A 25,813-nucleotide genomic window follows, 5' to 3' on the forward strand; every position below is an offset into this window, starting at 1 on the left:
GATAAAACCTTTTTACTCTAGCTTACCCTTCTTGTTTGTGTTGTCTTCTTGTGTGTGTTTTCCTTTTTGCAATGATCACCAATCCTTTTGGTGTGAGCAGATATGGGAACTCCTTGTGATCACAGTGACAACGGGAATGCTGCAACTTGATGGTCATGGGTTGATGTTAGACTCATGTTGTGAAAGTCCTTTATTATATTGTAATCTTTTGCTCTATGAGCAAACTTTTGGTCATCCGTTGAATCTTTTAATTTTGTTCATGATATCTTGGTGTGCCCAGTCTTTATTCCAGTTTATTCATGGATAACTGTAATGCTTGACACTTAAACTAAATGGCATTACTCTTTATATTATATTGTATATGATATTTCATTTAATTAAGGTTATATATTAAATGAGATGTTACATAAGGAGCCGACCCACTTAATCCGTAACCAAGGTCTGCCATTGGTTCCTATATATAAATTTTTTGCAAAGGTTTGTCCAAAGAAAATTATCATATAGATGAATCAACATTCGGTAACTGGAAATTTTGATGCAACATGTCACAACTACATATTTAAAACAATGTTTGAAACAAAAAATATCATAAATATTATCATTTTTCTTCAAATTTTTAAATGTAATAGTTATTTAAGTTTGATATATAACAAAACCAATGTTTTTAGTTATACTTTAAAACAATAAAAGTATATTATATGAATATATTATATAATTTAATAAATAATGTGAAAAAAAAGGAGGGGGCCCACGACCCCCTTAGTCCCTAAGGGAGATCCGCCATTCCAATATCAAGAAAATTATCATGTAGATGAATCAACATCCAGTAAAACTGAAAATTTTGATGCAATGTCATAACTACATAATTCTTGTTTAAAACAAGATTATTTCAGTAACAATAAAATGCCTACAATTAAAGGTTCATACAAGTCTCATTTGGTAATTCTATCGCTGTTGCAGTTTATTTTCGTCTCAGTCCATGATCATTATCATAGGCAAAAATAAACTTTATTGGTCTCGTCCTATGCCAATCACCAGCGATTTTATTTTTACACCACAAATGGATTTACTATTAAATTAAATCCATACTCTAAGGTTCGATCATGCACTTTTGCTTTCCATTTTAGCAATGTACTGTGAAGAAATCTTTCTGTATAAATCACCTTTGCACACCAATGATATATCTTCAGGAGTCAACTTCAATTTACCTCTGCTCAAATAATGTCGATCAACTTTTCTGCATTTAAACAATTCAAATATTCTTGGTTAACTATTCCAATTAATTAGAACGCTGAAAACTAAATTTGCTTCATAACATGTACCTTCGTTTTCTCGTATTTTCTGAATCATGTGAAATGCGAAAACCTTCAGAAATTGAGATTTGGCGTAGTGAAGATATATATTCACTTAATGCAAGACCTCTCACTGACAAGGATGATAATGCTGGCATCATGGACCGGATCACGCTGGAAAAAGATGTTCTGTTTTCATCATATTTCCACATTAGCAAATCGCTAAGATAATAAGTTCCAGATAGTTGTGGAATTGTTTGCACTAACAATTCAAATTATGGAAAAAGATAAACATCTAGTATAGTCCCAACATTCATCCAATACCCCTTAAGATGCATGCATAGTATTGTATTCCGATACTCCAATACCCTTGTATCACTTAAGAGTTCATACCAAAGGTAAATACATTTCTTTCTTCAATCTTTAAAGTATTTTTTAAAGATAAATTTGTAAAAAAGTTTCACACTCAAAAAGGATAATATATTAGATGCAGTGATTAATGATTAAGAAGATTCATTGAACACTTATAAATGAAAAAAAAAAGTATAAAAAGTTATAAAAAAATACTATGGATGTTGTGAGGGTAAAATGGTGGTATGTTCATCACTACTCTAAAATTAAGTCATGGAATACCTACTTGGTATCATTTGTCAGGTCATTCATCTTCAATAGCTTATTGTCATATATGTTGGTACTTTTTATTTGGTCTTGTCTAGACAATTTTCCCAGTGCCATAACATTAGTAGTGCTAGCCAACATCTCTGAGATTAGATCTACCTCGTTCTCATAACCAAACTTGGATCCTACATCTGATATATGTTTGGCATAAAAAGAAAAACCATGTACAGCAACTGTAGACATCATCATTTGCTCATCATACCAACTCTTTGTGGCTTCTTCAAAAAGTGTCATCGAAGGCTCCATCATACCCTACACATTATTGTCATAATTAAGGTGTCGGTACAATATAAACGAAGAAAAGCACATTTTAAAACACTTACACATTGTTTTGGTTGGTGATCACGAAACAATAAGTCAGCTTCAGAAATTAGATCGGTCAGCCCACTAGTAAGTTTAAGAACTTGAATAACATTTTGTTGTTCTTGGTCGTCATCCTGTCCTAAATCCTTTCGACATGTACGAAGTTCCCTCCACAATTCTTGTACCATATCCATTGGTATCGATGGACTAGAGTCAAAAGACTTTGAGTTTGATGTAGAATCAATATGACTGCACGCATCTATGGCATTACTCACAGTTGTGGTTTTTGTATTCCCATCTCTGAAATTTTGCACAACTGCTTTTGTAAAAGAAGATTCTAGAATTTCAGGATTTGCAAATGGATAAGAATTTGGTGGCAATTTGTCTGAGGATTGACAAAAAGTGAAAGTGGTCGGTGTCAGCTCATTATCAAGAGAAGATCCTTCTACTGAACCAGACACTGGTCCAGTCATTGGCTTTATTCCACTTTGAATTGCTGCCTCAGGAACGGATATTGATCCATGTAAACTCGATGCATAAAATGATTTATACGTTTCATTTAAGCATGCATCATAAGTAGTTTCTCTTTCCAAAATTGAACTAACCGGTTTGGAAAATGATGAACTTAGATAGGCTTGATTCATTTGAAACTTAAAGAGATAGTCACTGTTGCTTTCAAGGGAATGTCTCTTGTAAACTTCCTCATGAACGTCTGAAGAGGATGTTACCGGGGATCCAGAGCAGTTTGAAAATTCAGAAATAGCACTTTGTTGACTTTCAAACCCATTGCAGTCTGCAAGAGATCTCTTGATTCTCTTCACCTTATCTTTCTTTTCATTTATGTCTAGCTCTTGGTTAACTAACACCTGCAAATACGAGTTTTCATCCATTGTGGCTATTGACTTAGCAACTTCCTTCTCAATGAGTTGGGACAACTCTGAGGGAAAATTCCAGGGTAGTATCTTTGGTATAATGTGGTGACAAGCCTCAACATCAAAAGGAAGCATACCATACACCTTTCCCACTTTCCTGTCTGAACAGTAAATAATTAATATGAAAATGTTAGGTTAGGTTGCATTATTAGCCAATATTAACGAAGAAGGAATATTTTGAGAGTGAATAAATAAATAAATAACAGTGCAACTGATGTTGGTTTGCCCTGATGAATCAATTTCAAAACAGCTCATCCCTATCTCTAGAGAGGAGTATATTTTTAAGATGATCTATCTTCTCTAACCTTTTATATCTTTCCTAAAATAATCAATAAATAATATAATAACAAGATTTCTTCGTACGTTCTACAAGCTATTGCTAACACAGATGAAAAAATAGTAGGTCTTAATATGAGAGCATCAATGCACACATTAAGTCCAAATTTGAACAACTATTATTTTCTTACAAGTCAAAAGCATACAGACATGCAACAAAAGGGCTTTGTAATGCACCTTCGCTATACTTTTTACTTTGGCACCAGAAGTGAAGTTGCATAATAGTTTTCCGAATATCTCCATCACAAGACTGGATAATTTTTTTCAGTAGGAGAGGATTGATATTGACTTCTTCTGTGACGCAAACCTGCAGGTTATCCATAGATGTATAATTTCAGGTTCAGTTTTCCCAGCTTTGAGGGTTGAAATATAGAAATCCTAGAGCACATACCTTTTCTATATGGCGAAGTAACTCATCTGGCAATGGATATGAGAAAGAAACATGTAGTCTTTCAAAACTTTTTGGTAGGCCACCACAATTTCCTAATTTTAAAAAATTGCATTGTCATAAATATGAACACATAAAAGCTATAGATTGGGCAAAGATACATTATTTAACAAGTCATCTCACTGTTGCTGGTGAATATAATAGGCCATTTTTCTGTGGCCGAGAAGTGTTGTCGTATGGCAGTGATACAACCACGATCTTCAGGAAATATAATGTCCACATCCTCAACTAGAATTAAAGTTGGGCGAGCTTCAACAGAACGAGGAAGCAACCACCTGCCAATATAAAGACAGATAATTACTTGATTTTGGAAGAACCACCTATGACAAAATGCTTTTATATGTACAGAATATAGTTTTGTCTTGTCTACAATATATATATTCCTTTGAAAAAATTAAATGATGTGCTCATTACCTGTGAAAGAAAAAAGATTCTCAAACAAAATAACACTCAAATAAGTCAACAAAATATTGAAAGAAAGTAACAGCACTATAAGATAAAGTATGGTCAGATAAAATAACACAACAACAGAAGTTCAGTAACAATAATTTGTAAGGACAGATTAATAAACCTTGTGATTTTTCCTGCATCAGGTTCTTCTAGTTTATTCTTGATATCAGTGATAGCAGTTCCATCTCGACAACTTGATGCATTGATCTGTTGTGACATGAGAGACAAACTTTGATTTTTTTTTTTGTAGTGATTATATTTTTACATATGCTGAATGAAAAACACCCACTTGAATATTTAAGATAATAATATTTTAATAATATTTATTTTATTTTTTAATTTGAAATTCTAATACATACATATTATTGTATTATTAAATTAGTAAATTCACAGTTGTAAGATGGATTTTTTTAAACGGGTGTCAAAGTAATATTTCCCTTTTTTTTCCAGATACATTAACAGAATTACATATTTGTAAAAGCAAAGAAAGTTTTAAGAAGTGACAACTAGAAGATATTACAAAAAGCTTCTCATGTAGGAGTGAGGAGGTACATCCCACATCTGTTTCTCAAAAACGTCTTATTATTGGAAACTTGCTGAAACATTCACAGTTGTGGATTGTCTAGTGTTTCTCTACTATGCACAAGGACAGGATAGACAGAGTGAAATTAAATGATGTTGTTAACAAGGTCATCATGATTTGAAGCTTGTTTAGATTTCCAAATTAATCATCTCTAATTTCTTAATTTTGTGTTTGTTTTGTGGTTACCAGTTAAGGTTTCTACTTTGTTTTCCTTGGTTTACATTAGAGGATTACCTATCCTCTCTTGTAAGTGAGGATACAAGCAAGTTATCAATGTAAAACATAAATATTCAAAGGTATACTTCTAAACAGTGATATACCTCTACAACTTTAAACCCTAGCTCTTGGGCACAAACATAGACAGCTGCAGACTTGCCACTCTGCAAGGTCACAAAACAAAGTTTACATTATATCCAAGAACATATAGATGATGATAATTATCTACAACCAAGTTGAATGCATTTATGTCAGCATTCTCTTAGTTACAAAAGGGAAATAGATTTAATTCATGTACCTTCAATCAAAATATATCAAGAATAAAAAAAATAAAAACCACTTCTTAAAACTGCCATGATAACCAGAAGAAAAATAAATGACAACTTTTCATGATCATTACTGTGCATAATTGAACAAAGGACAACAATATTATTCTTACCAAGTCAAGAAAATTGTGGTGGAAGAAACAATGAAAAAGTTTGGATTTTATATACATTCACTCAATCAAAATCCAAAGAGCAGAGAGAATGAAGAGTTGTTGATAACCTAAATACTGATGTTAAGAGAAATAACACAAACAAGTAAAGAGTAAAGGAGTCAGTAACTGCTGCTTTTTTGTTGCATCATACACAAACCTCTCCTAATTTCATAATCCTACGGAAAACGTCAACCAATTTATAACTATGCATGCTACATTTAAATTCATACAAAATCTCCTTCTATCTTAAAATATTTATTACAGGATCAAAATGGTGCATGCATGCATCCATGATCAGAAAGAAAACTCCAGGGAGTTTTTTGGTGACAGCAGAATGATGCAACCTGTGTCATTTTTGTTAACACCTTGGCAAGAAATTTGTCATTAAGTTTCTCAAATATGACTGATACTAAAAATGAATGCAAACACACAGAAAAAGTGTGGTTGCAATTTCCTGATACAGAAACTCATGTATAGATATATTAGAACTACAACTTTGAAGAACCAAAAACAACATTATGGGAAGAATAGTAAAGTCAGTTATAACTCACAGTTAGGAAGAACTAAGAGAAAGATCACTTCTAACCCACAGTTACCCTTTTATACTACGAAGGGTTACAATTAAATAAATCCTTGTGTAATATAATCAACAATTGGAACTAATATATAAATTCTTAAATTTCTGAAGTTTAATAATAAGTAACAATATAAAAATAAATAGAAACAAGGTCTTCTGATACTTATGACTAGACTAAGTCATTTTCATTCTCTATTTCACCTGACCGTCACATGGTGAGGCGGTTCTTAGTGTTATGATCGAGGGGTCATAACCCTTAAATATTTTTAAAAATTTTACAATTATAATGTAGTATATTATATTAGTAAAAATTAAATTAAATAATTTTTATTTTTTTAATAAAATATAATATTTAATGTTAATAAATAATAAAATATAACATTAAATACAATAAAAATAAATAAATTTATTAAGATATTTTTATGTTTTCTCGTATCTTTTAAATTTTTCAAATATTCTCACATTCACATGTTTTTTTTTTCGAAAAAGATATATAGAAAAGACATAAACTAATTTTTTCTATATTTCTCATATATTTTATTTTATATTCTTACTCTCACATATAGAAAATAAGACACAAACTCATTTTTTCTATATTTCTCGTATATTTTATTCATATCACATATTTTCTTTTGTTTGGAAGAAAATTAAGAAGTTAAATACAAATTCATTCTTTTCGTATATTCTATTGTTCTATTATTTTATTAATGAAGATAAAAAAGAACTCTTTTATCTGACTTGATATGAAATGTTAATTTAATAAATAGTATTTTTTAATTTTAAAAGATTTTTCTATATAGTTACTAGTAATACGTTATATATTATGTATTTTTTCATAATTTTGATTATCACAAATTTTTATCTTAATAATTACATCTTTCCATCTTTAATTAGATTTTAATAAATTATTTTTTACTTTTAAACTTATTATTAAAATAAGTAAATAGATAAAGAATAAAAAAATATATTCAATATACCTATTAAAACAAAATAGATTCCTACTGATCACCTATTAAATTATGTTTTCAACCATGCAAAGAATTATCTAAGTTATAGATTTGACAAAATATAGTTTCACTTACCCCACTTGGTCCTGTAATCAAGAGAACACTCTGCACGTGACCCTCATCTATATTTTCTGGAGCATGGTCAAGTGTATCGTCTTGTTGACCCTTCTTAGAGGACCTTTTTCTGCACTGAGAAGGTTTTCTTTGACATTCCTTAGAGGAACTTTTTGTGCATTGAGAAGGTCTTTTATGCCAAAGATGTAACCAGTAACGCAAGAAATTCATAGCCTCTTCATTTCCACACACCTAAGACAAAGTCATGCAACATAAACCACTCTATTCAGGAACTACAAACATGCAACTATTATGACTTTGTGCATGCTTTGTATTATGTTAAGAAGAATATCATTATGAACCAGAAGAAATGTTGACCTCAGAGACGGTTTTTGGCTTGTACTTGTCTGTCCATAAGCTGATGTTACCTTCACAACTATGGTAGTAAGACCCCATACTGCAAGGCAAGAAATGGATCATGAAAAAAGTTTGCTAATGGGACATGTGGCATAAGTGACAGAAAAAATGAAGTTGCACAATTCTCAAATGCTAAGTCACATATGAATAAAAATGGATATGAGAAAAATCGGAGTACATTAGATCAAACTTAGTTTATTAGTTTAAAAGATTAGATATGAGAAGAAGACAACAGAAATAAATTTCTCAAATTAGTACACAATATCTATCAAGATGTAAACACCCAAAATAATTTCACATCCACCTTGTTTTAATTTTAGTAGTCACAAATAAACCAATTGATTAGGGTTTACACGGTTTACAGAATCAAAGGGTCAAAATTCAATAAATATAGTTTGGCAGCAGCCAAAATAAAAAACTAACCTAAGAAAAGAATGCAATTTATTAAGAAAAGAAGTAATTAATAGCACCCATGTCATAAAGATCATAAAGGAGATGTGCATGACATAAACATAAAATAAATAAAAAAAATCAAAGTAAAATGTACACATATGCATCAACTTAAGAACAACACAAAAATATCACTGGTAAAATGTGCATATATTATCAGCACAAAAATATTTGATTTTGCTCATGCTCGTCTTAACCTTGCTTGAAGAAATTCACTCTGCGGTTCAATATCCTGTTTTCTGAAAATGTCCTTGTGTCCTGAGAAAGTATTTTCATTCACCTCCAACCCCAGATCCTGAAAAATAGTGTTGGCAATGGTTATAAATAATTTTCCCAGAGGTATAAGACTGTTTCCATCTAAACTAAGTGATTACATAAAACTATAGACGGAAGAAGAAGAGTTATGTACCACATCGACATCTTCTGACTTCAAAAGACACTTAGCTTTCTCTAAGACTACTGAATTTGGGGATGATATTTCCAGCTTACTATTACTATCTGGCTGTGTAGAAAGTTGGCTTGGACAACACATTACATTCTCAGGCATAGAAGCACTTGAGAATTTCGAAATGCTACTTATGTTATCAAAATTTAAGGATTCAACCGAACCATCCATAAAAGATAAATTTGAACCCTGTGTACCAAAAGATGCAACTGTGGTCTTGTCCAAAAATGTCCAGTCACCCCAGTCGATGGGTGAGGCATTATCCTGCATTGACAAGAGAAAATTGCAACATCTAAAATTCAGAGAACAAAAATATACAAATCTTTGATAATTTTATCATTAAAAGAAATTTGTTATCATTAAGAGGTGCGATTGAATGGAAAAAAAGAATGATAGACTGAACAAAGAAACATAGTTGAACCAATTGACAGTTTTGGTGAACAAATTTTAAAATGTTCAGTATACATTTGAAAGATATTTTTCATAATTTTTAACTTCAATTACAATTCAGTTGGATTTAGACTAATTTTGAAGCTAACATATTGAGTTAAGATTTCATTGAAATTAGTTAAATTTGTTCGATTTGATTGAGTTTGATACCAGTTAAAACTTTGAACAAATTCAGTTAAAGTTGGATTGTGGAACCTGAACATCTTCAAATACATGACAGGAACTACTAATTCCTTTTCCTTTCCTTCTAGCCAATAAAGCTTGTCGCCGCTGTCGTTCGTTATCCTCTTTCCACAAGGTAAAAAAGGGATGTATTCTCCTTCCAGCGTACACCTTCTTATCAATCTGATTCCATTCCAGAAAATAAACTACATATCAGATCACACTTATTTCAATGCACCCACATCTCACATAATTAATATTTTAACAGATATCACTATTGCATGCAACTCAAGAACAAAACAATAAAAAGAACTCAAGATTCACAGTTACAAAGAAGGACTTTAACCTCCGCAGACAGCTTTGCCTCCAACCTCAGATCAAACTTGTAAGCAGATCCTGCTGAAGCAACTTCTGATTCAGTTTTGTTAGGTGTTTTATTCGGCGGCGTGCTCTTCTTCTTCTTCGGCGTGCTCTTCTTCTTCGGCGTGCTATTCTTCTTCGGTCTGTTATTCTTCACCGGTGTAGTATTCTGCTCCAGAAAAAACATAAAACAAAAAATTCTCTCACTTTTCACATTCTCTTCTCAAATCTCAAATTCAATTTTCAATGTTGAATAAACACTTGCACCCATCAACAAATAGCTCTAGATCAGTGACATGCAATATCAAATCACTCTAATTCAGCTACATGCAAAGCCATAGTTGATTACAGTAGCTAGTTCTACCTTGGATGCTCTTTTTCTTGGGATGAGTTTCGCCGAAGAATCCATCTTGGATTGGAGCTTTGACACGAAGGAGACCGGGTTTCTACTTTTTGCATGCGTCTGCTTAATTATTAGGTAGTTGGTGATTGAATGAATGAGGGTTTTCAAGAAAAGTAATGGTATTTATTTAATGGAATGTAACAGAAAACAAAAACTTTTTTATTTAAGTCAAATAATGTTGAAATATTAATTAATAATAGCTAGGATCCAAAGAATTTACTTTTGAGATTCTAAAATGCAATTGAATTTGTATTTCATAATATATTAATCCAATTGTGTTTCATAAAATGATATATTTACTGTTGAGATTTTAAAATCCAAATAATATATTGATAAATTTTAAAATTAAAATTAAATATGTATTACAATCATAAATATTTTTTCTGGTAATTACAAATAATATATTAATAAACTTTTAAAACTAAAATTAAACATGTTTTACAATCTTAACTATTTTTCTGGTAATTATAATATTTAAAAAATTTAAATATAATTTATTGTCGGGAGATAACGTTTCTAATTTTTTTAAAAAATTATACACTTTTAAAGTTTTAAAAAATTATAAATTTTTAGTACTTTTATTTCAAGTTATCTTCTTAATCTCTCAATTAAAATATTATTTTAAATTATTTCAACTTTTTTGCTTAAGGAGATTCACAAGTCACAAGATGATAGTTGGTTAAAATTCATCTTACTTTGATTCTAGCTATCTGATAGTTGTAATTGAGGATTAAATTTAAATATGCTATGGCAAATATTATCTACTATCAATCATTTATTATAAATAAATTAAATAACTATATCAAATAAAAGTGTTTCCAAAAATCATTCTTTAATGAGATTATTCTTAAATATCTTATTCCATGATTATCTCTTCCAAGACAACTCCTTTAACTTGTAGACTTATTATTTCATCTTCATTCTAGATCAGTTCCAATATTTTCAAAAAGATATCAATTATTAAAATAACATTGTTCCTTAAATCTTATACGTGTTCAAAATATTTATTTATTATAATTTCTAATTATATTATAATTTTATATTCAGAGTATTTATTTATTATAAAATGTAGATTTAATTATTTAAAATAAATATTTATCTCAAATAATTTTCACATACTAAATTACTAGTTTTATAAAATAGTGTGCCAAAAAATAATTTTTAAGAGTCACTAAACTAAAACTAGACAAATATTCTTATTTTTTTATAATTATTTCTTAACAAGTTACCTATAACTAATATTTTTAAATAGTAATTATGTACTAAATAACAATTTCCCTCAATAAAATGTATAAGAAGCAATAGATAGGTCCATAAAAGAATTTTGATAATATTTACATATCTATAATTTTCCTATGTTGAACATATATGAACCATTTTGTCATTATGAGTTAATAAGATTGGAAGTATAATAAATAAGTACAAACATGTTATAAGTTCTTTAAAGTTTGTCTATTATATATATATATATATATATATATATATATATATATATATATATATATATATAGATATATATATATATATATATATATATATATATATATATTATTGAGGTGAAAAATATCTAAATATTTTCATTTTCAAACTTTCACGACTTCAACCACTCTTTAGCTTAGCAATTTCAGCTTCCAATATAAAATCCTTAGCTCAATGACATTAATAATTCATGCAAAGTAATGAGATCATGAAGAACTTTTTCTACCATTTGAAGTCTTTATTTAACATTAATTTTAAATATAAAGAAATATTAATTATAACAAAGTGAAAATCTGAATAAAACTTATAAAATTAAAAAAAAAATATTTGTTCATATTGTTGAAGGTTACATATAACTAGTTTGTATTAATGTAAACCAAATTTGGATTACATATTGTTTCTCTTTGTAAATAGTTAATAGTTCTACTAATCAACAAAGATCGATTACAAGTATTACTATTTTTTATTTTCTCAAGTTTTTTCAAATTTTATTTTCAACTTGCGTGAACAAATCTTTGTACCATCAACAAATACCTTTAAGTGTCATCACAAAACTAATTGAAATCACTCTAATTCAGTTACAACAATAACTAAGAATGATAAAAAAGTTCTTTGATGTAGGATGTAAGACCCAAAATTTTCTGTCCTTATATTTAAGGGCTGCCCTAAATCTAATTGGGCCTAAGGGCTGGCCCATGAGGAGCCAAAGATCCTAAACCAACCTAACACTCTCACTCCCATCTCACTTTCAGAAAACATCACTCCTCAAACCCCTTCGTTCTCAACACAAGCTCTGTTGGGGTTTGATCTTTAGCCTTCGTCAAGTTTGCTCAAGCTCTTTCGACTCCACGTAAGTTGCCCCTTAGCTCATACTAGATCTCTCCTAGTCTTATTTTCGTGTTTACTCTGAGGCTCATCTCAATGCCCTTGTTCTGTTCCATTCTTCTATGTTTCCAGCTCACTAAGTCGTTCCCGCAACTGTAGTGCTCACTGTTTGTGTATACGAGTCATTTGGATAGCTCTTTCTAAGTAAGGGAAGTTAGGGCATTTGTTTTAAATGATTTTTGGCCTATTCTTGGTTCTGTTTGGTGTTGTAAGGAGTGGTGCTTAAATCCCAGGACTGCGCTTATGTATTATCCTGTGTAACACTACCTCTAATTATGATTATAAATTAAATGGGGTGTTACATTAATGGTATCAGAGCAGTTCATCCTTAGGATGACCTACGGTTGTGGGTTTGTCATGCCCCGCGGGCATAAGTGGTCATGTCTAGTCAAGTTTATCAATGAAACCAAAAATTTTTAGAACAGAAAACACCTTGATTAAATGATGAGGATGCACACTCATGACTAAATTAAAGGTTGTTTTCCTTTCCCAATTCTAATAGTTTGGGAGAGAAGAGTGACAAACAAGAGGGTTGGTTGTCCATAAGTGATAGAGTGTTACTTTGTATGATCTAGTTTGTCTTGCTGCGCCTCTGTGCCTTATGTATAGTGTCTACAGAGATAAGAGAATGCAGATTCAATGTCAACTTGGTCTGCTCACCTTTATAAGCGTTGAATGGGGTCTCTAAGACGACGTCTTGCCTCAGAGATAGGGAGTCGATGTATGACGTATATAATTGAGCAAGGAAAGCCAAGTTTTGGGCTAATAAACCAGAAAAGATGCTAGAGTTCACAAAATAACGTTTGGTCAGAGGGAGCTTTAAGGATAGATTCTCGGAAACCGATACTACAATTTTTCTAAAAGGAGTTGAATCAAAAGATTAAGAACACTGAAAGGTATCAGTGCATGCAAGTGCCACATCGTTTGAGGAAAATCAACCTGATTCTACATCTTGACAATGTTGAAGTTCAGAGTCATGCAAATGCATACAGTGTTAGGAGAAGTGACATTGAATATAGTCATATGGTCACACCTACTGCTTCTTGGAGTAGTGGAAGAGGACCAATTGGCAAATTCTAGGCTGCAGAAAGTGGAGAGATTGCTTAGCAACGAGCAAGCTAAGAAAGGAAGAGACTGTGAAGTGCGAAAAGATGGCAAACCTCTAGTGAGAGGCTGAGATGGATAAGAGGTTCATACTAGAATTAACAGTCAGCAGGTGGAGAAGGGTCTTTTCAACTTTGTTAGCGGGAAGTTTCAAGGAAAAGTAGTTCCCATGAGCAAGACATTTGACCTTGGGTATAAAGTGGAAGGTTTCACGCACCAGAAGGAAGGGCACACCTTTAAAGGTTATTCTCGTATGGAAGGACAACCCAACTGATGTCGGAGCACAATGATAGAGGGAATGAAAAAAAAAAGTTTTGAGTAGTTGACATGGTGTCTACGATGGTTGATGCTAAAGTAGTTAGCACGAATAAATCTCATCTAGAGATGCACCTTACGAAGTGATGCTTGGACTAAGAGTCAGTTTTCTTGGGATCATGTACTTCTTGATGTCGTCAGTATGGTAAAGGAATCATGGTTGCCTTTAGGAAGGGGCTGAGGTTGAGATGATGGTTTTGCTAAAATTACGACCAAGTGGAGACTCACTCGGGTGTGTGGTGCCTTCGTAGTGATCAAAGCATTTAAATTCAAAGACAAGCTGAAAGGTGAGGGCAGGGTGTCATGTGAATCAAAGTTATACGACAAAGGCAAGCGAAAAATAGACGCAAGGAATCTTAGTGGTAGAACAGTTATAGATTTGTTCTAAAGTAAACATTAAGATTTTCGCTTTGGAGTGGTGAAGTTCCCTTTTCCATTTGGGTCTGAAGTCGAACTTGTGCTGACAGTTTCTAATTGGAGGCTTTATGCTAGGATTGTGAAGTAAGAGAAACAAGTGAAAGAGTTGTTGGAGACATAATGGTATAAACTCAGTATAATCACTAGGATGACTATGAGTTTGGTGAATCTTTAAAATGAAGTTGTGGTGTGTCAAGCCATTCAAGAAGAGTATTGACTAAGGTTGGAGTGACTAATAAGGAATATGGTTTGAAAAGGACAGATACATTGTTGAGAAAATGGAATGTTAAGGCTATCAAAAGAGGAGTTTAAAGGGTTCTACAAGTCTTATAGGGGTCTCGAGGAAAATTTCTCAATGACAATTCTTCCTTGTCATGGCGGACATGAAAGGATCATTATTTTAAGTAAACAAACAAGTGAGCTTGGGTATTGATCAAAGTAGCGCAACGAGATGGTGGCAGATGATGCTTAGAAATGGTAAGAGGTGCGCGAGAAGAACTATCTTATTCAAGACCTAGAGATCACTACGAAGACCAATTCTTTAAAAACATCAAAGGTTTCATCCTTGTGAGTATCGTGTAAAAGTGTGCAATGATCATTCAGAGTTGGAAGTGTAGGGTTGCACTGAGGAAGTTGGACCAAGGAAATGAGAGGTGGTTGAATTATGTTTTCAAGTTAGGGTACCAACCTTGAAGTAAGGAAGTAAAAAGAGAATTCAAGATCTGGCTTGACATGGTAAGGGTTGGTGGAGAAGTAAGTGTCTAAGTCGGGAGGAAGAGATGTGAAGAGATTTCCTTGGTCTAGTTATTCGACTAGGACAAGTAAGTTTCTCAAAGAGGTTGGGAAAAAGTCAAATCGAGCAATCTTAGTTTGAGGTGTATCGTAGAGTTGCTTGGTGCAAAACAAACTAGAGATTTGGAGTCAATGGGACTTATGGTTCTTTGGTTTGGTGGAATGATGGTTACGAGTCAAGGGATCAAAAATAGGATAGGAGGCCAAAATGATATGGCGATGGAATCAGTTGAGAGTTTTAAATTGGAAATGGAATAACTCGGTAGGGAACTTTGTTGCCTTGGTTGAAGCCAACAAAGGAAGTAAGATGTTATGAGTATCGTTATGCGTAAAAGGGGTCAAGAGTGTTGATGGTGAGGCAGTAGGCCAGAACTCAATAATGATCAAGTCATTTGGGACTTTGATAAAACCTACAAGAGGTAGTGGAGAGCATATGGTAGACGAGTCGGTATATCAAAGACAAGTTGGTTGGGTAGGTAAGGGGGAGCATCCCAATTTTAAGGTTGCAGGTTGGAAGTTACTTCGAGAGTAGTGACTAAACCAATCTACACAGTTGAACACATATCGTTTAGGACAGAGGCAAAGTTTCCAATGACTATAGGTGTTGGAGTCGTTTTATTAGTCGTGTCTAATTGGTGGTTGTCAGATGAAATGCGAAAAACGTATTTTTCTTCCCATCTCGTCGATGAATTTTCGAGGTCGAAAATTTTTGTTGTTGGGGAGAATGTAAGACCCAATATTTTTTGCCCTTATGTTTAAGGGCTTCCCTAAATCTAATTGGGCCTAAGGGCTGGCCCATGAGGAGCCAAAGACCCTAAACCAGCCTAACATTCCCACTCCCATCTCACTTTCAGAAAACATCAGTCCTCAAACCCCTTCGTTCTCAACAGAAGCTCTGCTAGGGTTTGATCCATAGCCTTCGTAAAGTTTTTTCAAGCTCCTTCGACTCCACGTAAGTTGCTCCTTAGCTCATACTAGATCTCTCCTACTCTTATTTTCGTGTTTACTCTAAGGCTCATCTCAATGCCCTTATTCTGTTCCATTCTACTATGTTTCCAGCTCACTAAGTCATTCCCGGAGCTGTTGTGCTCACTATTTATGTATACGAGTCATTTGGATAGCTCTTTCCAAGTAAGGGAAGTTAAGGCTTTGTGTTTTAAATGATTTTTGGCCTATTATTGGTTCTGTTTGGTGTTGTATGGGCTATATGTTACTATGAACATGCGAAGTGCTTGTGGTTGTTGTTTGGTGGAAAACGTGACTGTTGTAGGTGAAAACAGGGGCAAGAACTGATAGTCTCGCCCAAACGAGTTAGTCTCGCCTAAGCGAGACTGGCAGAGGCTCGCTTAGGCCTTCTGCGCGAGCTGTTGCTCAGGCGGGCCATCCTTGTTTTGAGCGAGTGAATGCCTCGCTCAGGCGAGGAGGTCTCGCCTAAGCGAGCTAGTGTGAATGGCCACTGTTCCAGATTGTTGAGCTCTCGCCAAGGCGAAGGGAGCTCGCTTGACCGAGAGTCCCTCTCGCCTTAGCGAGATCCTTATGCTTGAGCGAGGGGCTGCGCGAGGGGTAGGTTTGCTCCTTGTTTTCTTTGTTTTTGGATATTAATCATATGTTTGGACTAATTATGCCGTTTAAAGTATGAATTAAGTGACTTTGTGTGGATATGATGAATTATGGTTTATGGCTTATGAGTTTGACATGAATTGAATATGATGAGTTGGGTATGACTTTGATATGAGATATGGAATGGTTCATGGGTGGGCAAATGATGAATTTTGGGTATGATCTTGGCATGTGATTTCAATGAAATAGTAGGTATCAAAATCGCATGGTATTGGTATGAGGTGAAATTCTATATTCATGGATTGGGAAGGATGATTTGGAATGGATTCAACATGGAATATGAATGAGGATTGGGTTATAAAGGTTGGCATTAGAGTTATGTGCATGATAAATATTACCTGATTGATTGAGTATGTTTAGTTTGTGTCAGTGCGTAATTCCATGAGCCTTTGGATGAGACCTCATGGTGGTGCTTTAGTGGTCGGGACGTAATTCCATGACCCCTGTTAGTAGAAGTTCATGGTGGTGCCCCATCTATATAATTTGGTAAGGATTCAAGGTAAGGTTGCATCATGACACTCTAAGGAGTCAGTTAGTCTCACTTAGAGCAGATCGACTCTTGTGGTGAGAGTAGTAGGAGGCCTGAAACTCATTAAGGACTAACCTTGTGTGTGGGGGATTGAGACATTGTAATACTTGTAATACTTAGCTCGGGGGTGAGCAGAGATATCCACCACAAGTGCAAGCATCCGCTGAATCCGACCAAATTATATGTATCCAGATGAGTCATGTCGAGTCTAGTGTATTGCTTGAGGAGTCATAACATGTTTGGATGACATATACTACTTGGATTGTGAAATAGCATGTGATTGCATGATAAATTGTTTTCTACTCTAGCTTAATCTTTGTTTGTTTGATTTCTTTGTATGTTGTTCTTCTACTTTTGCGATGATCATCGGTTTATTGATGGGAGTAGATGCGAGTGGTACTCAAGGTCAACAAGAAGAGATGATTCCGCTGCATAGTCTACTTGGGCTGGACTTCATGTTTTATTTAGGCTTTTCTTTAGGGCTATGGCCCATGTACTAGTCTGTCCTTTGAATTCCTATCTGATACTATTAAACTTTATATATTGTTTCTTTTTGGCATGGTGTGCCTTGGCTGTTGTAAGGAGTGGTGCTTAAATCCCAGGACTGTGCTTATGTATTATCCTGTGTAACACTACCTTTAATTATGATTATAAATTAAATGGGGTGTTACATAAGATGAATTCAAAGGTAAAACAAATGAAACATCATGTTAAAAGAAATATCTCAATTTTTTAAATATTAATATTTTTTATTAAATTAATTATAAAATTATGTTTAATAAGAAAAGTCTAAATTTTTTTAGTACTAATATACACTATTAAATTAATAATAAAATTATTTAAAAAAAGTCTTAATTTTTTTTAGGCTAAAATACTCCCTTGGTCCATGTTTTCGCTGGAAAATCTCAAATAGGTCCATAGATTTTTTTTAATCTCAATTTGGTCCATAATTCTGCAAAATTGATTCAATTAAGCCCAATTCGTCAATAGCGTTAAGTTGAGTAACAATTTTTTGTATAACACTGTACACGTTTCAATGGATGGCTGATGTGGATTTATTTTTTAATGTGAACAGTACAAGGTGGAAAATAATTTTTGAATTAAACATAAATGTTTTTCAAGGTCGTCGTTTTGTTTATTAATTTCGTAAGTATAACGTCGTTTTGGGATGATTTTAAAATTAGGGATTAAGAGAAATAAGGATTGCGAGTAGGGTTTGGGATTGCGACGAGGGATTGGGATTGCAAGGCGGAGGAGTACAAGGCGGAGGAAGGCGCTGCCATTTTTCAACGTTGATTGCAATCTCCAGGCTTTATCGTGACGACATTGTTGAGTGAAGGTCATCTACATTGAAGGTTGGAAGTTGGATTTGGGAATTTTGTTTGTTATTTTCGTTGATTGGGGTTTAGGGTTATTTCGACTTCGGTTTTTTGTTTGCTTTGTTTTCATGGATGGAAGTGTGGGAGTGTTGTGTGATTGGGGTTTAAGGAGTTTCATTTTCCATTTTCTGCATGGGTCTGTGGTCCCCCATTTGCTTTGAGCAGTGTAGTTTATATTATTTGTGGTCCCCCATATTAATTTGTCGGTTTGACGGTGGTATGGACGGTAATATGTGTATCCTTTTGTGGGCATTTTAATTTCAGGTTGGATGTCTGAAGATCGTTTCGAAGTGGTGGTCCACCACTGTGGGCATTTTGTCAGTGATGGGAAGCTATGGTATGACGGTGGGGAAAGGGTGTCGTGGTTCTGTGATCCTGATACATGGAACTATTTCGAGATTCTGCATGAAGTACGAGAATTGGGACATCTTAATCCCAAAGAGTTGTGGTACTCTGTTGGAGGAGAGTCAATGCTAGAAGATAGGTTGGTGCAACTAGTTGATGACAAAGGCGCTATGCATATGACCACCATATCTATGATAAATGGTGTTGTTCATCTTTATGTGGTGCACAGGATAACTCAACCTGAGGTTATTAACATGATTGAACGGGGTGTGGTTGATAATGAAGGGGATAAAGAAGTGGAGGGTGATGGTGAAGTTGAAAAGGAGTTGGATGATGAAGTTAATGGACAAAAAGAGACAGATAAGGAGGATGTGGAGGTTTTTGATGCTGAAGTTGAAAAGAAGTTGGATGATGATGGAGAAAAAGAGACTGATAAGGAGGATGTGCAGGAGGTTCATGCTGAAGTTGAAGAGAACTTACATGAGGCAGATGAGGTGGAGGTGGTTGAGGTTTATGACGAAACCGAAGATAAGTCAGATGCAGATGGTGAGGATACAAGGAGTGATGTTGCTGCAGAGAAGTTTTGTGATGAAGGGCTTGTTGATGTCAGTGTTGAAGATGACGAGGAAGTTGAGCCATGGGATGGTCACGTGGAATGTGAAGTTGGTTGTACTCTAGAAGATATTGGAGGAGCAAGTTCTTGCAGTCAACCACAGTGTAGTAATTCAAGTGAGGATGAGGTTGTAGGAGTAGGACCTAGTGATGAATTTTCAGATATTGAGTGGCACTCAGATGAATTCCTTACTGCAACCGACACTGATGAGGAAGACAATGATAAAGAGAGTTATGGAAGGTTTCCAACCTTCTCAATGCCAAAAAGTATGGACCAATACAAATGGGAAGTTGGTACCTATTTCATAGAGAAAAAGGAATTTACAGAATCTATTCGAACATATGCATTGGCAAATGGAAAGAATTTAAGATTTGATCAAAATGACAGGAGTAGAGTTACTGTAAAATGTTTTGGTGCGGAGGGAAAGTGCAATTGGTATGCTTACTGTGCATATATGTCTGCAGTGAAGTCTTGGCAACTTAGGAAAATAATTGATGAGCATAGCTGCAATAGAGACTTTAATGTGAAGTTAATGAATGCAAAATGGTTGAGTAAGAAGATGGAAAAGACTGTTTGAGAAAACCCGCATACGGAGGTCATGGATATCCGTGACAAGGTATCTAGGAAGTGGAATGTCTGTATATCTAGAAATATGGCTTTCAGAGCAAAAGCAATTGCAAGAGATGCTGTTGATGGTTCATTCTCGGAGCAATATAGAAGAATATATGATTATGCACATGAGCTTTTGAGAGGAAATCCAGGTTCTACAGTGAAGGTTAAAGTGGAAAACATTGATGGTGAAGTCATATTTAGTAGGTTTTATGCATGCCTAAAGGCATGCAAAGATAGTTTTGCCGCATGTAGGCCCATTATTGGAGTGGATGACTGCTTTTTGAAGGGCAAGTATGGTGGAGAGTTATTGACAGCAGTTGGAAGAGATGGCAATGACCAAATTTTGCCAATAGCATATGCGGTTGTAGAAGTGGAGAACAAGGACTCATGGAGATGGTTCATGGAGCTTCTAATAAATGATTTGGGTGGGGATACAGTCGGTGCATCATGCACCTTTATATCAGATCAGCAGAAGGTAATATTATAAAAAATGCTACTTTATGTCAATGTATGTTGATAACTAAAGTTTATGTACTTCACAGGGTCTGTTTCAAGCTATCCAAGAACTGCTTCCTGGAGTGGATCAGGGATATTGTGTCCGACATCTCTATGCCAATTTTCGAAAGCAATTTCCAGGAAAAAACCTCAAGCGTCTCATGTGGCTGGCTGCATATTCCACATATCCACAAGGTTGGGAGAAAGAAATGCTGAAAATTAAGGAGTTGAATGAGGACGCATTCAAATACTTAATAGCGATTCCCCTAAGGTAAGTCAAATATTCATTGTTAGTTAATTGATTTTAGTATTTAATGACTTCATTTTTTGTGTACTGGTATGTTAGGTTCTGGTCAAGATCACGGTTCACTATAAGACCTCAATGTGACACTATGGTCAACAACATGTGTGAGTCATTCAATAGTGTGCTACTTCAAACTCGGACCAAGCCCATCATAAGCATGTTAGAGGATATCCGAGGGTACATCATGGAGAAATAGGCCAGCAACAAAAAAAAAGTTGCAGCTTATAAGGGGTCAATCATGCCAAAAATTTTGGATAGACTGAAACACGAATCAAAATTAGTGAGGCATTGGTTACCAAGGTACACTGACACTTTGATCCTTTTTTTTTCTCCTTTTCAGTTGGTCCCCTGTCATTACAAAATATTTGTATTTTTTGATTGTAATTAGGTGGGCAGGAGATAAGTTGTTTGAAGTTCGCCACACCTCAGCACTTTGAGAGCAATTTGTGGTAAACATTGATAAAAGGGAGTGCACGTGCAGGAAATGGAGTGTCAGTGGAATTCCATGCTGTCACGCCCTATGTGCAATCAAATTTTTGAACATTAATGCAGAAGATTTCATTCCAGATTGCTTTAAAAAGTGTACTTATGAACAAACATATGCATCGATTGTTTACCCTATCAATTGTGAACAAGTGTTGGAAGTAACTTCTTATCTAGATGTCATGCCTCCAAAAAAACGTATCTTGCCTGGAAGACCTAAGAAGAAGAGAAGATTGGAGCCATGGGAGTTAAAGAAAGATGATACTCAAATGTCTAATGGGGGGTTTCGTAAGAGGTGTAGTGTATGCAGGGAACTTGGACACAACAGGAACTATTGTCCTATTCGACCACAGCAGACTAAATCACAACCTGCACCACAATCTGGCCCAACACCTAGTCCATCACAACCTGGCCCAACTGGTGCTTCATCACAATCTGCACCACCACAATCTGCTTCATCACAATCTGCTGCATCACAATCTGGGCCAGCAAAAGATGCTCCACCACAATCTGCTTCATCAAATTCTGCTCCATCAAAATCTGGGCCAGCAACAATTGCTCCACCAAAATCTGCTTCATCACATTCTGCTCCTCCACATTCTGCTCCACCAAGCCAACAAACAACAGGGCCACCAAATACGCGCCCAACAGGTGCAGTCCAACCAATGAGGACCAAGCTAAAAGCTAGAAGGAGACGTGTTTGGAAGCCATGAATTTGAAGGGGACGTCTTTAGAAGACATGTTTTGAAAGTGTTGATCCCATTTTGATTTTCTGCATCTGTTGTAATGATCAAACCAATGCCATTACTCTGTGCTGTTTTTTTGTTGATTTTATGCATGTGTTGTAATGATCAAACGAATTGATATTTTGTGGTTTTTTTGGCTCTGTTAAGAGCATGGATCTGTTATGTATGTTTGCAGTACATTTGTGATTAACACCTATATAACAGTTTGGATATTATGTTGTCAAATTGGGTCTGATATAGCAATTTCTTTATTCAATTATGATATGGTGTATGAGGCCAAAAGTTTGGGTCTGTTATAACAACACCAAAATTATGTCCTTAAATCAAACTTTCTCATTCAATAAACAATCAAAGTTTTACAATGCATTATGGATTTTTCATCAACAACGAAAATAATATTACATTCAATACACAAACAAAACAAACCCCCCAAAATAACACCCTTATCCTATTTTCCAAATTCATGACAGATTTTTCTAAACTAAGAATTTTCATCCTTTGCCCGTACATTTCTTCCATATTCAGCACACTAACATCCCTTTCTTCATTCTTCATGACTGAACCAACAATTTCTTCATCTCCACTGAACCAACTAAAGTAATTGTAGCCAACCAATTGTTCAGAACCCCTCTGTCCAAAAACCATACATACAGTCGTCAAATATCTCCTGCTTAACTTAAACGAAAAAAATCAAAGTTCCATGGATCTTACCTTATACTTAGGACATCCCCAGAATTGTTTCCCCCTATTTTTAAGGGTTCTAGCAGTTCTCAAGAAAGCTTGCTCCCCACAATAGCAAACAGGCATTGAACCCAACCTCTTTGACCCACCTCCATGACAAGAATCACTTCGATTTTGCACCCCCAACCCATTGCAGGAGCACGTCGACCATGAATGAGAAGAAGCCATAAACAAACTATTCTCTTCTCTCCTTTCAGTTCCTGCCACCCAAAATGCTAGGACAAACTACTAGATGTTACTAAATAGGAGAACATCACGTCATTTGCACTGCTTCTCACAATTAACTGACAACAAAGCATGTACAAAACTCCAAGTCATCAGCAGTAAACGCCGTTTATGAAGAAATAACAGAATGGGCTTAATTGAATCAATTTTGCAGAATTATGGACCAAATTGAGATTAAAAAAATCTATGGACCTATTTGAGATTTTCCAGCGAAAACATGGACCAAGGGAGTATTTTAGCCTTTTTTTTTTTAATATCAGTATACCTTTTATAACATTATGTTTGAAAATAAAATTTAATTAAATTATTGTGAGTGTTTGTTTGAGAACCTAGACAATTATATTATAGGAACGATAGTGTTTTACAAGAATGATATCCTATTATTTTAATAATATTAAAATGTTTAAATATAAATAAAAATTTTATAAAGAATTAAATTACTTAGAAACATTCTATTTTCCTTAAAAAAAAAGTCTTTTCTAGAATTTTCTTCCAGATATATATTACTCCTACTTGAATAAATGTAAAGGTATTTATTTAATACAATAACGAAACTCTTTTTTAATTGATTCAAAATATGTTCAAAAATTAATTAATAGTTAGGATATAAATAATTTATTGTTGAGATTCTAGCGTGCAACATTGACATTTGAATTTGTATATTAAATGTTCTACAATAAAATATAATTATAGAATATATTAATAAACTATTTAAAATAAAAATTAAATATGCATTTAATAAAATCTAAGACCTTAACTATTTTTTCTCGCCATTATAATAGTTACAAAATTAAAATATAATTTATTGTTGGGTAGATAATGTTTTTAATTCTTTTAAAAAAAAATTAATGACACCTTTAATGTTTTAGAACCGTGTAAATCTTTGACATTATTGAAGTTTTGTTTTTTTAATTTGTGACATTATTTTAAATTATGAGTTTAATTAAGAATAATTAATAAATATTAAATTTTACAAAACTTAATAAGACATTAAATAAATTATGACTTCAATAGTTTTTAGTGTTTTTATTTATGTTTAGAAGATAAAAATGCTCATAAATATTATATAAATGTAATTATTAACAATTTATTTGATGCACATAAAAATAAAGTTAAAAAATAATTAAACAAAAAATATTTTTTATGTTTTTGTACTAATTTTTTTTAACCGTTTTTTATTTATTTTAATGTTGTTAAAAATTAAAATATAATTAAAGATAAAAAAACTTAAATAAACAAATAAAGTAACAAATGAAAGTAAAAACATAAGCAACTTAATATATCACCTATAAAATAATAAAATATTAAACATCTAAAAAAATAAAAAAAGTAACTAATATATAAATTTGAGACTTTATTAAATTTTATTAAAAAACGATTATAAACATAAAAGATAAAAAAAATAGTTTTATTCTTAGAAAATCTGTTATATAAATTTATTTTATTTTAATTAATAAAATTAATTATTTTATATTTTAACATAAATATAATGAAACTAAAAATATTTAATTATATATAATTGTAATTGATAATTTATATTATTTTAATTAATAAAATCAATTTTCCAAATTCAAACATATAAACAATGTGAAATCAAGAATTAATTATGTGCTGCACTGCACTAGTTATCATTTCCTTTAAATTATCTTAACTTTTTTCTCAACTGAGATGCACATGCCCAAATCAAAAATTAATTATTTCTTAAAATTCATCTTACTTTAATTCCAACTATATACTAATTGTAATTGAGAATTAAAGTTAAATATATTAAGTTGTTAGCGGTCAATCATTTACGTTACATAAAGGAAAATGATATTTTAACCCACTTTTTTTGATCCACTTTTAACCCATTATTCTCATCACCCTTAGATCATCTATTTTAATTTTTTGTAGTGATGTGATGTGATGATCAAAGGGTGATGAGAATGGTGGGTTAAAAGTGGGTCAAAAAAAGTGGATTAAAGTATCATTATCCTTACATAAATTACAAAATATGTCAAATAAAGTGTTTCTAAAAACTATTCTTTAATGAGATTATTTTTAAATATCTTATTCTATAAATATTTCTCTCTCCTTCTTCTTTTTCTTCTCTCTCTTTCTTTTTTTTCTTCTTTTTCTCTCTTTTCTTTCTCGCCTCTTTCTCTTTTTTCCTTTGCTTCATTTTCTATAAGTGTTTCCTTTTCATTGGCTACTTTTATCTTTCGCTCTTGTTTTCTTTTCAATACATCTAATTTTTGTATTGTCCTTTCTTCCTCCTCTCTCAAGTATGAAATGTAGTTCTTGAGGGCTTCATGAGTCATGGGACTTACATCCCCATTAGGACATTGATAAGTTTCATGCCCATAGCCATCACATTTGGAACATCTTAGTATACTTGTCTTTGACAATGATTTTCTATCAGGATTGTGCTTCCGTTTAATACTAGTAATCTTGCCATATAGCTTTATAATTTTGGATTCCAAGGCATTGACGTCCTCTACCAAGGCCTCATAAACACTAGGTGTATCTCTACGTGTCACTCTCTTGATACATTCAAGTCCTTTAACCAAATGATTCTGGTTAGGAGTAGGATAATTTAAACCATATGTTAAATCAGTTCCAAAAGGATGTCTTTGTGGAAATATGTTGCATTACTCAATATTGCTATAATTCCTATAAGAAAATGTTAGAATTAATATTTTTTTTTGG

General features: G+C 33.3%; 2 protein-coding genes across 3 annotated transcripts; one reads left to right on the top strand and one right to left on the bottom strand.

Moving 5' to 3' along the window:
* Positions 1–791: 791 nt before the first annotated feature.
* On the bottom strand, positions 792–10,121 carry LOC114193822 (uncharacterized). Of its 2 annotated transcripts, none has more exons than XM_028083766.2 (16): positions 10,003–10,121; positions 9,625–9,807; positions 9,312–9,461; positions 8,631–8,930; positions 8,419–8,516; positions 7,733–7,811; positions 7,376–7,606; positions 5,343–5,402; positions 4,561–4,646; positions 4,113–4,264; positions 3,933–4,024; positions 3,719–3,848; positions 2,294–3,306; positions 1,930–2,222; positions 1,323–1,466; positions 792–1,237 (listed from the first exon to the last, which is right to left on the bottom strand). In XM_028083766.2, the coding sequence occupies exons 1-16, from the start codon at positions 10,045–10,047 to the stop codon at positions 1,102–1,104; spliced, it is 3,192 nt and encodes a 1,063-aa protein (XP_027939567.1). In that variant the 5' UTR covers positions 10,048–10,121; the 3' UTR covers positions 792–1,101. The 2 variants fall into 2 exon arrangements, with proteins under 2 accessions (XP_027939567.1, XP_027939566.1); XM_028083765.2 differs by having other exon boundaries at positions 1,323–1,481.
* A 9,996-nt stretch (positions 10,122–20,117) lies between these two features.
* Positions 20,118–22,126, top strand: LOC114194985 (uncharacterized). The gene is made up of 4 exons (XM_028085383.1): positions 20,118–20,606; positions 20,674–20,897; positions 20,973–21,107; positions 21,412–22,126. Exons 1-4 carry the CDS (start codon positions 20,118–20,120, stop codon positions 22,124–22,126), a joined length of 1,563 nt encoding a protein of 520 aa, XP_027941184.1.
* The last annotated feature ends 3,687 nt before the right edge of the window (positions 22,127–25,813 follow it).

The sequence above is a fragment of the Vigna unguiculata genome, chromosome 8 (assembly GCF_037176805.1).
Source record: "Vigna unguiculata cultivar grain cowpea cultivar isolate G323 ecotype 2 chromosome 8, ASM3717680v1, whole genome shotgun sequence".
Taxonomy (NCBI): Eukaryota; Viridiplantae; Streptophyta; class Magnoliopsida; order Fabales; family Fabaceae; genus Vigna; species Vigna unguiculata.